The following is a 17757-nucleotide window of genomic DNA, read 5'->3' as shown; positions in this document are numbered from 1 at the left end:
ACCCCCCCTGATTGCAGCCACTGGGCTCCCACGATTAGCAGGAGAGTGAGTGGTTAAACCCTAAGTCAGCCCCAATGCTGCCACATCCTGCTCCACCTCGTGCTTCTCCCAGCTGAGATCTGCTGGAAGCTCAGCAGGGAGGGAGATCTGCTTGGGGCCAGGGAGAAGGACAAGCCCCAAATGATGACACTGCTCCTTGGGCTGGGAACAACCCAGCAGAGTGAAACCACCCCCGGGATTTCCGCAAGCCACCCGGCAAGTGCTGGCTCTCCCGTTGCTCACCGCAGCCTCCCAGCAGGAAGGGCAAGAATGGTCAGCTTTCCCCTGGGACACGCAGGGAACAGAGCCCTGCTTTTCCTGGGTGCTCTCAGGCAGGAGCTGTGCCAAGGTAAACAAGACTTCAAGAGATTCAGGCATTTAACACAACTTAAAAAAAAAAAAATTACAAATATTTTAATAAAATTCATTTAAGTTACAGATTCCTGGAGAACAGGCTCCAGTGTATAAAATGGGAGACAGGCTGAGAAGAGCAGGGAAGCACCAACAGGAACCTCTTTCCCCAGAGGAAAGAAGAAAGAGGGACAGAAAGGTTCTGACAGACATTTATTGGGGGAATAAAAACAAAAAACGAACCTCTAAGAGTGGTCCAGTGGATGTAGAAAGACATTAATCAGTCCATGTCCCTCTGTTTCTCCACCCTCCCAAATCCTCACCCCCAAAGGCAAACACATACGACAAGTCCTGCTTAAGTCACATATTCTCACAGGTCCAGGAAGACCTCAGATTGCAGCACAGTCTGAAGATATTAATCTCCTGCATCCCTGGGTGCCAGCAGGGATATTTGAGAAGCCAAGAGACAGCTTCCTCTTGGTTCAGGTCCTTGAGACTGCACCAGCACGGTGGCACGGTGTCCTTGCCCATGTTGGATGAAGCCAAAGGAGCCGATCCCTCACGGCAGCTGATGTTCCTTCTGTATGGAAAGGGCACTCCACCCCACAGCAGGCGTTTGTGGGGCGGTCTCTGCAGTCCTCAGCACGCTGCACAGCAACAGTGGGGCCAGCCAGCCCCGGCCCACAGGGCCAAGCGACAAGAACGGACAGCACAGGCGGGAAGGAGGGGCGACAGCAGGCTCGGAGCCGTCCTGCCATGGAAAGGCCAGCACACAGAGCAGCCCAGAGCTTGATGCTGAGATGAAGAGCTGAAATGAAGCAGCTTCCCTACAGGTCTTTGCGGGGCCCTCAAGCTGCCAGGGCCCCTCACACAGCACACGTCTCTCCACTCAGGTCCTCCATCCAGCCCGTAAGGCACCGGGGCTGGGTGGGCGACCAGCCAGCCAGATTCCACTTCCCTACCATTCTGGAGGGGGGGCAGGGGGAAAAGATGGACACATGGAGAGACCTGAAATCCAGCCAGACCACAAGCAGAGGGAAGCTTGGCCACCTGTATTTGCACGTGAGGAAGTGGTGGCTGTTACTCCAGGACAGCCATGAGGAGAAGCAGTTCCCGAAAGGCACTTCCATGGCGGCCACTGAGCCCAGACTTGTTCTTGACAACATTGCTGATGTTTTTCAGCTGCTTGTAGCACAGCTTGCATTTGTGGAGCCTGAAAAAAAACAACAGCAGACACAGCATAAAACCTCAGCTGCTTAAGAGAAGTGCCTGTTCCTGCAGTGCCAGAAAGGCAATTCAAGCAGGAGAGGAAAGCCCCACAAATGGCCTGGAAAAAGCTGAAATCTGAGCAGAGCTCTGCAGACAAACACCAGGCATTCAGCCCATGTCCTGATGAGACAGGGGAATGGCATTCACATAAGGGCTCTTTCACTCCCCTTTCCCCTTTGGCAGTACAGACCAGGGAGGAAGGAGGTGCTGCTTTCTGAAGGCCAATTCTCAAAGCAGAGCTATCCTGTGAATGAACTGGAAACCCAGGGCCTGGCTGCCAACTCATGTGAAGCAGAGGGTGAAGCCAGAGGATGGTTTTACTCCCAACACTTTGTTTAGGTGTGACTCAATGCACAGTGACAGAGGGAAAAACAGTCTCTTGGCCTTTTTCTCAGAGCAGGAGGGTTTGGTGTTTGCAGACAAAGGGAGGGCAAGCCCAGTCTAGTACCAGAGCCTCCACAGTGAGGACAAAGCTCACCCAAGAGAAAGGCTGGTTCCAACAGGGAGCAAGAGGAAGCATGTGCCTCACCTTTCCTCTCTGCTGATGTCCACTCCAACAGAAGGTGGTGCAGCAAGGATGTCTGTGATGAGTGGCAGGAATCTCTGGAGAATGAGTTTCAGGGATGTGCAGCCAGTCTGCACATAACTGAAAAACAGAGCATTGGGTTCCCTTTGAATTTCTTCCTGTCCTCCCCACACATAGCCCTCAAACAACTCCCCCTCCACCACCTGTAACCAGGGAAGAAGAGCAACAGCCGATACATCTTGGTTCCAAGGCTTTGACAAAGCAAGCCTGTTCCAAAGGTCCTGGCACATACCCTGCCAAGTGGAACCTCTTTGCTAAAGGGCAAAGATGTCCTGCCAAGGGACTCTGGCAGGAGCCTCTCTCCCAGAAGAAGGAAAAGCAGAAACTTCACCTTAAGAAAGAGGCTGAATTTTTTTGCTCCATAACAACGAGTTTCTGGGGCTGTTGCAGGACTTCATTACCCATGTCCCAAGCTGACAGCTTCACTCCCATCAGTGAGCAAAGCCCATTTGTTTTGCATTGATGTGATCCCTCCTGGCTGCCAGAGCTGTCTTCAGTCCAACACACCTACACCAAATCCCACTATCCTGCTCTTCCTGCCCATGCATACTTTCCATATCTTTTCCCACACACACCTGGCAACTCCATGGCTATTTTCCAGGCATCGTATCAGCATTATACTGTATCTGTTGTGATTTCTCAGGATTTTCTTTCAGGTACAAAATGCCCAGTGGAGCTCCCTTATCACTATCTACACCCTGTCCCCCAATCTCACCATGTTCTTGGGGCCTCACCTTTCATATTTACTTTGGAGTAGTTTTTCTATCTGCGGCAGGACTATAGTACACAAATCCAGCTTCCAGAGAGACCTGAAAAGAAAAGGACACATCCTGAGACTGGAGACTGAAGCTTTATAAATCTGAGTCAACACAAATAACAAAATAGCCCGGGCAGCAACACTCAAGCACTTCATAGCAAAATGCCCAGGCAGCAACACTCAAGTTCACTGAGCAAGTTCACTGACTCCCCCTCGTGAGAGAAAGTGGCAGGTTCTTACAAATTTCATTGATTCTCAGGACAAACACTTTATGAAGCCCCAAGACTTTGATTTTCCTTGGCCCCAAACAACTCCAGCAGGTCCTGGCACTGCAGGCTTGAAAATATGACTACTGGCACATGCATTTCATGCTGCCACAGCCCACTGGACACAAGGCAGGTCCAAGGCAGCGCTCCCAACTCCCAACCAGATGGCTCTTGGCTATCCCAGGGGCTGCCCTTCACCCAGGACTCACGCTTTTTGGTTGACAATATTCAAGAGGTCCACAACAACAGACAGATCGTTGATTGCCACTGCAGAGTCCAGAGAGTTCTGAGAGAGAAGGAGAAGAAAAAGTCTTCTATTGCAAAGCTCAAACTGGTTGGGCTAAAGCAAATTAGTATCAAGTGCTCCTTTTCCAAAACAAGATAGAGGAAATGTGAAGCTGGCTTGGGAAGAGAACTCTCTCAGTGGCAAAGTTTTCTCCACCTTTCTTTGTGACTGTTCAGCCTCAGGTGGGACGCAGAGGCACTCTGTGGTGCACCCCTGGGAACAAGACCTGTGAGACCCCACGTTCTTTGTGAGGCAGAATCAGCCCCAGACAAGTAGAGCTGCTCAGCTGCTCCCCTCAGGAGCCTCAGGTATCTCCATATCCTTGCCTTGATGTCACTGGTGCTCCATACAGCCCGCACGGTGTCCAGATTCTTGTGGCGGCTGGTGAGCACCACACACATGGTCTCGTGGCCCTTCCTGATCTGGGACATGGCTTCCTCATCCACAAGCTCGGTCTGGCTTTGGTTTTTCACAGCCTGGAAGTACAGACACCAATTACAGAGCAGCATGGCACAGAAGGGTGAGAGCTTTCTCTGGCCTTTGAATGGAAATGCCCAATTTGTTCTGACCTCAGTTACTTCTTTTCTGCTTTTTCTACTATGTCAATCACAAACACATTTGAAGCTTTGGAAAAACTCTCAAAAAAAGGTGAATTTAAAGTAAGTTTCCAAACCCAGTATGTTTTGATGAAGAACTTTGTTCATGTAAACCCTATTTTTTATGTGGAACATTAATCTGGAATCAGCAGATTTTATTACAAAGTATAAATCTTACACAATTTATTAGACTCTCAATTTGATCCCTGCCCATGCCATGCTGGAACCACATTTAGAGTTTGGGATCATCAGGATGCTCTGGTCTTTCTCCTTTTCTAGGACAAGGGAGAGAGACCAAGAGGCCTCCAAGATGCAAGAGGCAGAGATTCCTGTAAAATTATTATGTCCATGTAATGGCAGACACCAGTTTTCTAAACGAATCACTGCCTAGTATGTGGAGTTGTTCAGTGACTGTCTCACCCTTTGCTTTCTGCTTTGGCAACATGTTGTTTGTGAGCAGGGCTCAACGCTGCTGTGTTCACACCTCCCTGCTGCCAGTCACAATGGGGGCACCTCAGAGAACCCCCTTTCTGATGCCACCCAACACAGACATCAGCTGGAAAGCATCATCCAGAGACACTTACTGGTAGAAAGTCAGAGGCCTTCAGGCCAATGGGCTCATTCCTGGCTGCAGGAATCACCGATGGCTCTGTTCTGGTCGAAGAAGTTGAGGAGGCTATCGGTGGCCTCTGGACTGGATCAGGCTGAAGGAGAAATTGGGATCAAAGCTCTAGCAGCAACAGTCTGGCCCTACTCTGATGACCTTAATTTCTAACCTGCTTTCCTCTCACAGCAGGGTCCTAAGGCAGAAGCAGTCTCCAGTTTGCTAGCATAGTTTAAGAGGCAATAAAGTATCACTCAGGTACACACCAAGATGTAATTAAGGTTTGTAAAGAACATGGTGATGCCCCAGCAGAAGTGCCAAATGCTGTTACTGTTATGATGATCTGAAATTAGGGCAATGGCCTGTGGCCAGCCTGAAGGCTGAGAGAATTCTAAAGAAGCCAGTATAATGGATACTGTCCCAATTTTGAGATGCAAGGAGAAACACCACTGCAAGAGCAAACAGCGAACAAAAACAACAGACCCATCCCCTGTCAGAGGCCTGGCCTTGATTCCACTGCTCAAGGATGACACCCGGCAGGACAAAGCCTGGAGCTGCACTTTACTGCCCCTCAGTAACAAATCAGCCTGAGTAGAAATCATAGTCTCGAGCACTCACACATCATTCACAGAGGGAGCACAAACAGCCACCACAGATCACACAGTACATACAAGCTCCTGCTTTGGCAGCGAGGTCTGGACATCCGCAGCTTGGCTGGGCTTCGCTGCCTCCTTTGCAGCTACAGGCTCTACCAAGATGAAAAGGAGTGGGAAACAGACACTGAGTGTTCCTCTCAAGGGCTGAGAGCAAAGGTTCTGTATAGCTAGACTACAAAGAGCCGTTTCTGCAGACATGCAGCTCTCCCTCTCCTGAGGGCCATTAACCCCATTCCCACCAAGGGGTCATTTCCATACTCACCATCCTCAGGAGGGGCTGGAAAGGGCTCATTTCGAGGAGGAGTTCGGCCTACAGAATAAAATTAAAAAAATAAACAAGTGAAGGAGCATCCAAGGCTACAGATTAGTGATTAAATCAACCTTGGAGCTGAGAGATCTCCAACAACTCCACACATGAGGGTAATCAGTGATACAACAAGCAGAGTTATCTCTTTCGGACCTTGACACTATTGTTGAGTTTAGCCAAATGCTTTCAGCCTTCATGGATGGGAGGGACAAAACTGACCCTGTGGTTCATTGCTGTTGTAGAGGTGTGAAACATGAGACAAGGCACTGTCACAATAAATGATACTAGAAAAAAATCAGCTCCTGTTAAATTGACTTATATAAGTAAATAAAAACAATGGCTATGAATTCCTTAGAAAGGGCATTGCACAACATCTCCTAAACATCAATGTCTGCTTTAACAAAACCTTTTGCCTTTCATCTTTAATGAAGGCTGCTGACCTTATACAAAACAAAATTTTAAGCTAATAAAATTCCCGTAACACCCTAATCAGGACAGGAAGGCAACACGTTTACAAGGGAGCCCTGGATTCTGAGCCAGGCTTTAACCAGACATCACTGCACCTTCCAGCCATTCACCAACATGATCTGTGGTTCAGTGTCCAAAGAGAATATTAAAGAATATTAAAGTTAAAGAATAATAAAGTTTTCTAAATTGTCCAGTCACAGGTAAAGTCTCTGTTATAGTGAGCCAAAGTTCAGATCTACTGAACCAGTTTAGCGTCTTCAGCTCAAATCCAAACACAACTCAAAAGCACAATAAACCCTGGTACTGACAGATCGCACTCTTGGGCTGGAAGATCTCTTTGTAATCCTCCTGGTTCTTGATCTCAGCCTTTGATTCCTTTTCATCCCGGTCATCTTCACTGCTAGGACTGTGCCTCTCACTCTCTGAGTTGTGCTTTACTCTGCTGTGGAAAAAGAGATGATGTCAGGGAAAGTTCCTGGTACATTTCCTTAGAACCTCGAAGTTCAACAAGCCAGCAGCCTCCCTTACCTCTGTGGCTTGGTGCAGCTCGTTGAGGGCCTGTCATAGATGCGGCGAAGGGAGGACCCTGTGGGGGTAGGTGGCACAAGAGGCTGGTCGTCCCTGATCAGCCCATGAGGAACAGAATCTGACTTTGGGACTCTGCTGAGATCCACAACGAAGGAAGAGACTGTGCTTTGTGCAAAGGAAACTCCTATCTGCAGAGGCAAGAGATCAAGGTGATTCACCAGGGAGCAGGGTGCACACCAGCCTTTTTGAGAACAGGCAGGATGGAGTGACCATGAGCAACCATGCTTGAGGATTGCTCAGTTCAGTGCTTTGGCTTTTTCAACTTAAAGTTGCCAATGATTTGTGAAAGGCTTGGATAAAACTCTTGCCAAGCATAGCTTCTAAATACTGGTCAAACCAAGTCCCAGTTGTTTCCTCCAGAAGCCAAAGTGGAGCTAAGGCTGCTGAAAGCAAAAGCCCACAACCTTTGTCTAAGGGCTGGGCACACTGCAAGCCCTGGCCACTTACAGTCTGATCCAAGCTTAAAGGTCAGAAGGCCTGCAAGAAAGCAGGAGGATTTTATCTTTTATCTCCCAGCTGCCTCCTCCAGCCTCAGGAGCAGTGGCTTACCAGCTGGTTGTTGCTGATAGATAAGTCAGCTACTTTTCCCCAGTTCACCAAGACCACATCAAAACAGCGCTCTGGCTCCCAGCCGTACACACGCAGCGAATCCTGGAAGCCACTGTACAAGCAGCAGCCATCTGGGTTGAAGAGCACACACCTGGGAGGAAAGTGGGTGGAGAATCAGGCACAGCATTCCCACCTTGCTCATTCCCTGTGGGCCCCTGACTGCACCGAACATCTCCCACTCCGTTTCTAACAATGAACCTTCTGATCTGGTGTTCACCTGGGCAGCGTGGTGGGCCTGTGCAACATCTCCAGCAGCCCAAACTTCTCCCCAGTAAGTTTCCTCTCTCCGAGGAAATCCTCTCTTCACCCCCACTTCAGTCAATCCCTAGCACACTTGAATAGGAACTGAATGTACCTGACAGGGGTAGCCTCCTCTTCGATACAGCTCACAACTTGAAACTTCTCCAAGTCCCAGAACCGAACAGTCCTGTACACACAACAGAACAAAGTTGCTCATCCCTCTAGAAATCACTGTAGGATCCAGGATTTAACAAAACACTAATAGCTAGAATGACTTCCAGTGTGGTGCACGAATGGTGACCCTACACAGGCGAGTCCAGCTAAGATCTGTGAATCCAGACAGAGATGTTTAGAGCCTCTAGACATGGATGGGCATTTAGAGCTGACCCAGAACTAAGAAAACACTCTGTTAGCTAAGCAGGGCTGCCTGCTGTTCACACAGGATGTCAGCTGGATTAGTGAGATGCTTGAGGCTACACATTGGTTCCTAGTGTGGCAGAAGGTGCCATCAATTTTGGATGAGAAGCCAAGATCCTCATGTTCTGCCCAGCACAGATGGGGTGTCCTGCTGGCTAGAGTTGTGTGACATTCCTATTTCCCATGTTCCTGCAAGGAAGAGCATCAAAAAAGAGAACAGACATACATTTCCCATCTTTCTCCCTCCCCTTATGTACCTGTCAGAGCTGCCAGAAGCCAAAAGGTATTCATTGGGATGGAATTCAACAACATTTACTGGGCCGGTGTGTCCTGTAAACTCAAACATTAACTTCCCAGCAGTCAGATCCCACAGCTGAAAGGAGGAAAGAACAGAGGGACACTTGAAGAGATTTAATGTTAGAAATTTCCAACACACTCAGGATTTCCTTGTACTGGCAACTTTCTAATCCTTCCCCCCCTCCAAGAACAAACTCAAGTCTGTCAAAGAAAGCAACGATCAGGGAAAAAGTATTATCCCAGTCATTTAAGGCAGTATTTTTGGGTTGTTTTGATGTTATCTTTTAAATTTTCCATGTAATTTGTCCCCCAGAAGTTTCTGGTTTATATTTAGAGACTAAGATAAAATACAGCAGTTCTAACCTGTCCCCACAAACTATATCTCAAAAGTAAACAAAAATCCAAAAGCTCTGACTCCCTTAGCAATTCCTTCTTTCTGTGCTCTAGTCTCCACTTAAAAATCCAGTGAAATGACTGCTCAGTTCATTTCACGTGAAACCAAAAATAAAATCAGTCCTTCATCTGCATTCCCTCATAGCCCACGTGAGACAACAGTGAGACAACACTGCTTCAGTCGATACTTTTCTGAACTCCTTCTCTTGCTCTGCTCAGCCCTGGCAGCAGTTTTCAGGCTGGTAATCACGTGCAATGTGTATGATAACACACCCCTACTGAATTAACTGAGCAGAGTCAGAAATCGGTGTGATGAAGCAACATGCTTGTAGACAATTCATTCTGTAAGGTTTACTGAGAGAACCAAGGCCACTGTTCAGGTATCACAACTCTACCACCACCAAAACTTGAACTTTCATGCTCACAGTTCCAACATGTCTATTAGGTAAGTGCATTTCAATACATGCAGCAATTTTCTGGGGGCTACTGGACAGGATGCCCTTGCAAAGCCACAGGGCTCAGCCAGCTGCCTAATGAACTAAAGGCATTTATGAGTGAGTGCTGGTAATGCCTGATGAAAAGATCCCAGCATTCTCACATGCCACAAGCACATAAGGAGGGTGTCACAATAAATTACCTTTACAGTGTGATCATCAGCAGCAGAGGCCACCCACTTCCCATCAGGGCTAAAGCGAAGGCATCGAACTGCTTCTGTGTGACCCTGAAATGAGCAAGGCCACTTCACAAATCATGCAGATCTTATTCTCATGCTGGAAAACTAGGAAGTTATTTGTACATAATCACTTTAAGGTTTGCTCCCAAGTCCTCAACAGAAAGCTTTCTCCCCTCTTTGTCTGAAAATAATGCAGCATTTTACCTTGAATGTGAAGATACAGCCTTTTCTTCTTACATCCCAGAGCTACAGGGAAGAAAAGCAAACAAATGATATGTTTGAAGCAGTATGTAGGGAGCCCAAAGGTCCTGCCAGAACAAGAGCTCTCCCTGTCACCAAGCTAACACACTGCAGAATGAAGGGGCTGCTGAACCCCTCTTTGCCTCAGGGATGTTTTCTAACCTAAATCCCCGAGCAAGAATCACTCTTCTAAAGTATTTCACACTACAGCAGCTCAATTCTGACAGCCAAATACCAGCCTGACACAATCCACAGCAACCAGGACACCTGTGCTTGCTGACACCAGGTCTTGGCTGGCACCTTACTCAGAGCCACATTCCACACCAGAAGAGTCACATTCATGAGCTACTGCTGTGAAAACACACGCAGGGATTTCACAAGCACTCGCAAACACATCTGCCCACACACGGAAATGACGACTTGCAGCATCTACCAACACTTCTGGCACTGTTCAAAACAAAACAAAGAGGGGAATCTCTAGTGGAAGCTGGGTTTTACCTTAATATTGGTATCCAAAGAGCCAGATGCCACAAAGCTTCCAAAAGGATGGAAATGAAGGCTGCAGATATTCGCTTTGTGACCCGGTAAGGTACGAAGAACTGGGAAAAGGAGAGGCAGAGTAGGGAGAAGGAATAGGGAGAAAATATTTAGCAGTTCATTTCCCCCAGACAGCATTCAGAAGTGTAGCCATCCTATCCTCACCATTAATCTCAAGCTAATACAACACACATTAGACATGATATATATTGTTTATTTCTCCAGATACATTATTTTATGGAAATGCTTCTGACTTTACCCTTGCAATGCAAAGAAACAGCAACAGAGGGCCCATGCTCAGTGATCCTAATGAAAGTCCTGTCCTTACATATGGAAACTCTGGAGAGAACTCCAAAGGTCTCAATTCTGAAAATGAGGCAGCTGGCAGGCTGCTGCAGCATCTTTCCACTTGATACACAGCAGAAAAATGGGCTGGGGAAGGAACAGTTTTAGCCAGGAAGTGAAAGGGACATTTGACTGCCTGCAGCACTAACCTTCCAGTGCTATTAGACAGACCCTTTCCTGGGACTCTGCACCCCATCCAGGCACCATCTCATAGGTTCAAATATTCACCCTGGACTCCTTCAATTGTCCCTTGCAAGAAGCATCCAAAAGACCAGGAATGGTCGCTTAGGAAGCAGGAGACAAAGAAACGATCAGTGTTTCAGGAAGTCATCAAGTAACAGCCCTTGTAATTCTGGAAACCAGAAGAGACCAGTAGAACTGGTAGATCATATCTCTGCAAGGAGAGACGAATGCAGAACTCAACTGTGAGGAAGAAAAATTGCTCAGATAATAACAAGGGCAATCCCTCTCCATCATCTGGTGATTCCCTTGGCAGAAATTAGCTCTTGAGTCAGAGCTGGAGTGGTCATTTGCACAGACACTGGCTCATAGGTCTCCTAATAAATTCAGCCAGATCAGCTACTCTCCACTGGTAATGCCAAACTATTCCATAACTGAACTGATTCTAACTGTCTGAATGACAAAAGTGCTTTTCATTACTGACGCCATCTGTGGTTTGCCTTCTTAGCTCAGCCAGTGTAAGCCTATTTTCATTGCACACTCCCTCTGTGAACAAGTAGCAATCTATAAGAAATACTCATTTTCTGGTATTCCTGCTGGAATGCACTCAAGTGATTTATGACAGCTGTGCAAATTCACTCTCGGATTTGAGGAAAATGCAATAAATAAAACATGACCCAACAGTCGGCCTTTAAAGGATCAGAGCTCAATGAGTTCATAGCTTTTACTATTTATTAAAAATTAGGTCTTTGCCTATTTCATGCAAGGGCAGGAGAGGAGAAAAATTGCTTGAGCTAAAAAGAAAAGTTAAAACCTAAGAACGAGAACAAGAGGTAAGTGAGTGGGAGAATTCTGGACTTAAGCAGAACTTAAAACACTTAAAACTTCCAATCTGGTTTTGGATCCTTTTATTAAGGTTTATTTTAAGCTGAGACTCTGAATACAAATTCTATACACCTAGTTATCTGTACTTGCATGGAAAAGGATCTGGAATGTAGATTTCAATACACTCAGGTCAAAAACATAGAAATTAGTTCCTCAGATCAGTGTCCCCAGTACATGCTCAAATTTCTGCTTGAGCATGAATACACAGTTCTACAGCCTCAGCAGAATGGCACAAAAGCCCTCTGCCTGCAAGGGCTGCAAATGAAGATGAAAGCAATGCCAGGCTCCTGCTCCTTCTTAAGTCAGGAACCTTCTGGGTCAGCATAGATACTAAGCATAAGGGTTCTCCAAAAAATGTGCATTAACAGAAGCAGAACGTCATGGACACGTACCTTTGGCAGCTTCCAGGTCCCAAACTCGAATGGACCCTGACCGGGACCCTGCAACAATGAGCTTCTCATTTGGATTGACCTGTAGGCTCTCAATGGGGGTTGTGTGGCCTGTCAAGCTCTGCAGAGAGAACCATTAGTCACAGTCAACAGCTGCTGACACAGCCCTGTATGAACCATGGCATTGTTCATCCTCGAGGGGTAACTCTCTAGCCATGAGCTGGGACCTGGTCCTTTCTCCTCAGCAGCCACCAGCATGGCAGAGCACCCTAAAGCCCATCACTGCACATAGCACAGCACACTCGTCTTCCACGTTATCCCACTTTCTGGAGCACACTGACTAATTTTGAAAGGATGCATCAACAGAGACACAGGCAGTTAAACATTAGGTGTGGACGGCCAGACAAGGTTGACACATTCTTACATCATAAAAACTGTGCTGTGCAAGCACAATGGCACCATGTTTTCTCTAAATGGGTCATGTAAGTGTCATGAACTGGTTACAAAATCAAAGCAAGAGCAAAAGCAAGGCTACTTCAGAGCCTTCACATAAGGAAGGAGCCACATGTTGCTGCCAGCAATGAGTGTCACAGTGATAACATGGTCCTAATACTGAAGTATTGACTTGAGGCATAAGGCAGTAATTCACATGTATGTATTCCTTTCATCCTTGAGCACCTGAAAGCTTACAAATTACATCACTATTTTGAAAAGGCCTGTATTTAAGTAAAACACAAGAATATTTAGAACTAACTTCAGAAAACCAATACCACCATTACAGACTTTTTGCTTGCCAATCAAGCAATATTCTCTGCTCTACTCCATCCTCAAATATGTCTTTTTAAATAGCTATGCCAGCTCTGTGCCTCCCACACAGAGGCTGGGAATGCCAGCTGGAAGCTGCCTGTTCTACTGGGGCTGTCTTAGGATTCCATGTGCAATTGAAATCCTCTACATACTCTACAGGCAACTGCCTCTGCTTAGTGAGAATCACAGCTCAAACTCAACCTGAGTTGCAATTTTACTTCTCCTTCTTTCCCAGCATGGAAACATCAGGAACCATAAACACTAAAGATTAATTCCAGAGGACAAAACACACAGAATGGAAAAACAAAGCAGACACATTCTCCTTTTAGCCTTTTTGATCCTATTTTCCTGAGTTCTCCCTCACAAGGTTCACACTGGCTAGAGCAATGCCTTCAATACCACAACATTATTGTGCTGTTAATTAAACAAATGACAAGGGACATGTGCTAAAGGTGGTTTTCCACAACACCCATTCAAGAAAAAAAAAACCAATTCAGGACAGACATCTGTTAAATATATTTATGGCACACTTTAGTGATCACTGCTGGGTAACCTTACTCTTGCTAACACTCTTGCCCAGCATTCCTCCTCCCCAGCCTACAGTAAACTATTGTGACAACCTTTGTGCTGGCAGTGAGGGACCGTGGGACAGGTGGGAATGCATCCTGCTGGGGATGTCTCCTGCTATGACTGCAAACTCCAGGGTATAAAACTGGCCCCTGTAGCCTGCACTATAAAACTAGGTGATCTTATACAAAACTCTTCCTTTAATTATCTGTAGCCTGGTAACATATAAAGCACAGTATTCATTATCTGAGCAAGCACTGGCCCAGCTCAAGCACCCAGCCATCCCAAATCTCTCTGGAGCAGGGGCCTCACCAGGCACCCAGTTCTGTCCTTATCTTCAGCTAGAATCTGGTCACCCAGCTTTGTGTTGGTAAACTATTCACCAGTCCCACAGGCTACAGCCCAACAATCTTTTCCTCTCATTCCCCACCCTCCAAACCTCAAAAAGCTGAAAACAGGCCTGTTCTTACCATGATGCAGTTGGGCTTGCTAACTGACCATATGTTGACCCGACAGTCATCTCCTCCAGTGGCCAACATCCGGCCTGAACCTTTTCCCAGGACTACTGAGGATACATTGCTGCTGTGGGCCACGATCTCTTCTGCACAAAACAAAGCCAACAGTTATTACAGACTAGTATAGCAATTTTCATCTCATTGCTCCAAAAGCACTAAAAAATATTCTTCCTCCAGAAACTTTACAGTTTTCTACAGACAACCTGCAGCAGCCCACTGTTCAGATAAGAAGTCACACTATTATCTTGCTTGAAACATTCTCCCTCAGCTCTGCCTGCTGCACTTAAAGACATTTGCTGACCAAAGCTTCACTGACTCCAGTGCTCACATGGCTTACAGAAAGCATCTTCTCCCACTTGCAGCAGCTCAGGAGCTTTTAAAGATTTGCTCAAGTGAAGCAAGCTGAGCACAGAAGGTCCCTTACCTGCAATAATGCACAGCAGCCAGAGTCACCTAGTGGAAGGCTCTCTAATCCTGTTCTAGAAAGCAGTAGCAGCAGACAGTCAAACCTGAGAGGAACTGGCAGATGAGCAGTGGTACAGTTTGTTACCCTACCCAGAAAAAAAGTTGGACTCAGCAGCAGGGAGAGGTGGAGCTCCCTTCCCTGAGCTTTGGCAGAGGTTTTGCTACATACCCACTAATACAGGCAAAACTGAGCACTGCAGAGCATGAACTGTGACAAAGGAGGGTGAATGTCCATCCAAAAGGGCAGAAAAGAACAAATCTCATTAATGCTACATGACTGTTAAAAAAATGGGGGATAAGGGGAAGCTCTGATGCTGCAGCAACAGAACTCTATGGAAACCTCATCATAAAGAAACCAATTTGGGGCAAAAGAGAAGCTGAATGAGCATCTTTGCTTAGACATCTCATTTGCACGGTGGACTTTTAACTCCACTCAAATTCTTGGCAGGGGCTTTTGGGAGATGCATTTGCATGCCTAATAGTCATGAAACTTGTCCGTAAAAAGGCTCAGGAGCACTGATTCAGCTTTCATTCAGATTGTTTGGATGGGAGGAGCAATTTGAACATTTTACACGCAGCACTAATCCAAAAGGATATCAGACAGCTGCAATAATAATTACAGGTACTTTGATCTCAAACTCTCAGAGTGCTTTTTTGAAAGCAAAACGGCCCAGCTTTCACCTGGGCTGGGGAAACACCTTTCAAATTACAAAGGTAACCAGACCATAAACTACATGCAAAGGGTAAATCTGAAAATATGCTTGTATTGTGTTGAAAGACCAAACTTCCACATGACAATGGTAAAACAAAGTGCTCTTAAAACATGGACTAGAAGGCAACCAACAGTACAATTAGCATTAATAGACAACTCACTAGTTAAAATTGAAAGGACAGTTGCAGAGCATTGCTGCTGAAATGAGTGTGTCAGCAGCTCTGCTTTTTCCTTCCTCTTGATTTCATTCTTAATATTATATTGTAACTTTATAAGCGTTGGGGAAGCATCCAACCCTTTGTTCACAAAAGCCAGGTGATAATCAGGAGTCTGCCTTGGCCAGAGAGGTTCATCTGCTTCCCCATAAATCTCCTCAAACCCACAAACTTTTTTGTTTCATTTCTTGTCATCAGCTATCACTCACCAGCCCAGAAACACTGAACTCCTAATTAGCATTGCTGAAACACTCCTAACACTCAGAATGCTTCTTGCTCTAAGTAGGATGTTAAGATGGGGCAGAGTCTGACAAAAACGAAGATCAAGAACTTCTGCCCACTTAGGGAACCGAGATAGATCGACTTCCAGCTTTTCCTATGATTGGAGTTTCAGGCATGGGAAGATAACACAGCAAACGGGCTTTCTGCTCAAAAAGATACAAAATTGCTAAGTCAACTATCTCAGACTCCTTCATGTGTTACCAGTCAAGGATACTGTATTTCTGCTGGCCAATTTCTATAACGCACATCAAAGATCTACAGCCAATGACCACATTCCATTGCTTCTAAGCATTCCTCGAAAGCTCCCATGAAATAACTCACCAGTGACCAGCGAAGCAGACAGAAATTGGTAGTCAGCAACTGTCTACTGCTCCTTCAGAGGAAAAATGGACATAAAAGCAGCAGATTCTTACTGTCTCTTGCAAAGCAATTTCAAGAGAGACGCACAGGCCCTGCAAACTCGTTCCTCCTGCAGCGAAGAGCTCAGTGAACCTTCTGTAACCAGTAAGCAGCAATGAAGGACAACCCCAAATGGGCTAAGTTTGGGGCTTCCTCTCTGACACTGAGGGCATTCCCTGCCACAACCTGGGCTCTGAAGGAGGCTTTCCATTGAACCACAGAATACCCTAAGCTAGAAGACGCTCACGAGGATCATTGAGTCCAACTCCTGGCCCTGCACAGGACAGAAATCCCACCATGTGCCCAAGAGTGTTGTCCAAATGCTCCTTGAGCTCTGCCAGAGCTGCTGCTGTGACTTCCCTGGGGAGCCTGTTCAGTGCCCAACCACCCTATGAGTGAAGAACCTTTTCCTAATATCCAACCTAAACCTCCTCTGGCACAGCTCCAACTGTTCCCTCGGGTCCTGTCACTGGTCACAGAGAGCAGAGATGGGAGCTGCCCCTCCACTGCCCCTCGTGAAGAAGCTGCAGCCCACAGTGAGCTCTGCCCTCAGTCCTCTGCCTCTTCTCCAGGCTGAACAAGCCAAGAGACCTCAGTCACTCCTTGTACAGCTTCCCTCTAGACCCTTCACCATCTTTGGATGCTCCCTAAAAGCTTTATATCCTTTTTATACTGTGGTGCCCAAATCTACCCCCAGGACTCGAGGTGAGGCTGCACCAGCACAGAGCAGAGCAGGACAATCCTCTCCCTTGACCTGCTGGTGATGCTGGGCCTGATGCACCCCAGGATGCACTGGTGGCAAATATCCAACCCTTGGGGCTACCAGGGCACACTGGTGGCTCATATCCAACTTGCCATCGACCAGGACCCTCAGGTCCCTTTCCACAGGGCTGTTCTCCAGCCTCTCGTCCCCCAGTCCAGCTGTACATCCAGGGCTGCCCCGAGACAGGTGCCCCATCCCTCACTGCCTCCGTTGTTCTTGTACCACATGGGAGTCACGCAGGGCCAGCCGGGCATTTGGGCTAGCAGCAGCCAAAAGAAAGATACAGGCCGTGAGTGACCCTTTGGCGACAAGGCTGCGCTATTTCCCGTGCCGCTATGTTTTCAAACGAGGCTTCCAGGAGTTAAAAATTCCAGTCGGCAACGTTCATCCCACACCCAGGGCAGGGATGAGCTGGCTCATACCACCCCCCGCCCCGCACTCACGCAGCTTCCACGCCGTCTTCGTGGTGACGGCCACGGCCATGGCTCAGAGCGGCGCCCCTGGGGCGGGCACGGCTGCAGCGCCCTCCTCCTCCCGGTGAGGCTCCGCTCCGCTGGCGCGTCCTACGGCCGGGCCGTGCACCGGGGCTGCCCCGGCCGCCCTGCGGGCACACACAAACACGGTCACGGCGAGACCCTCCCGAGCGGCGGCGCGGCGGAGGGCGAGGCCTCACCGCTGATGAACATCACGGGGCGGGAGCGCTCCTCGGGCCGTCGTGGGGGATCGTGTGGACGCTGGTGGCGGCGGGGCCCGGCGGCACCGCACCGGGACCGGCACCGGGACCCCCCCGCCTACAACCGGCCCTTCACAACAACCCCGCGCCGCGCCGGGCGGTTGCCCGGGTTGCGCGCGCGGCTTGGCCAATAGGAAGCGAGGGCGGGGCGGTTGCCATAGCGACGGTGCAGCGGCGTCCACTCGCAACGCGGCTTCTTGGAGGAGCCCTTCGAGCGCTGCCAATGAGGAGGCGGCGTGCTGAATGGGCGCCGCCATCTTGCGGAGCCGCCCTGAGGGGCGGGGGCCGGGCCGCGGCCGGGCGGGGTCGTGGCGCTTCGGC

At 48.0% G+C, this 17757-nt stretch overlaps 1 protein-coding gene across 3 annotated transcripts; it reads right to left on the bottom strand.

Annotated features, from left to right (window-relative positions):
• Positions 1 to 431: 431 nt before the first annotated feature.
• KATNB1 (katanin regulatory subunit B1) lies at positions 432 to 17525 on the bottom strand. 3 transcript variants are annotated; one of them, XM_064670904.1, is made up of 20 exons: positions 17377 to 17525; positions 17147 to 17304; positions 13823 to 13953; positions 11982 to 12099; positions 10141 to 10241; positions 9607 to 9648; positions 9367 to 9450; positions 8297 to 8412; positions 7738 to 7809; positions 7323 to 7473; positions 6714 to 6901; positions 6494 to 6627; positions 5673 to 5720; positions 5426 to 5502; positions 4735 to 4854; positions 3881 to 4030; positions 3478 to 3554; positions 2980 to 3054; positions 2189 to 2305; positions 432 to 1603 (listed from the first exon to the last, which is right to left on the bottom strand). In XM_064670904.1, exons 2-20 carry the CDS (start codon positions 17184 to 17186, stop codon positions 1471 to 1473), a joined length of 1974 nt encoding a protein of 657 aa, XP_064526974.1. In that variant the 5' UTR covers positions 17187 to 17304; positions 17377 to 17525; the 3' UTR covers positions 432 to 1470. The 3 variants fall into 3 exon arrangements, with proteins under 3 accessions (XP_064526974.1, XP_064526976.1, XP_064526973.1); XM_064670906.1 differs by having other exon boundaries at positions 6494 to 6624; positions 17147 to 17517; XM_064670903.1 differs by having other exon boundaries at positions 17147 to 17503.
• Positions 17526 to 17757: the final 232 nt, after the last annotated feature.

The sequence above is a fragment of the Pseudopipra pipra genome, chromosome 14, assembly GCF_036250125.1.
Source record: "Pseudopipra pipra isolate bDixPip1 chromosome 14, bDixPip1.hap1, whole genome shotgun sequence".
Taxonomy (NCBI): Eukaryota; Metazoa; Chordata; class Aves; order Passeriformes; family Pipridae; genus Pseudopipra; species Pseudopipra pipra.
The sequence above is the reverse complement of the archived record's forward strand: the minus strand, read 5'-3'. Positions and strand labels throughout refer to the sequence as shown.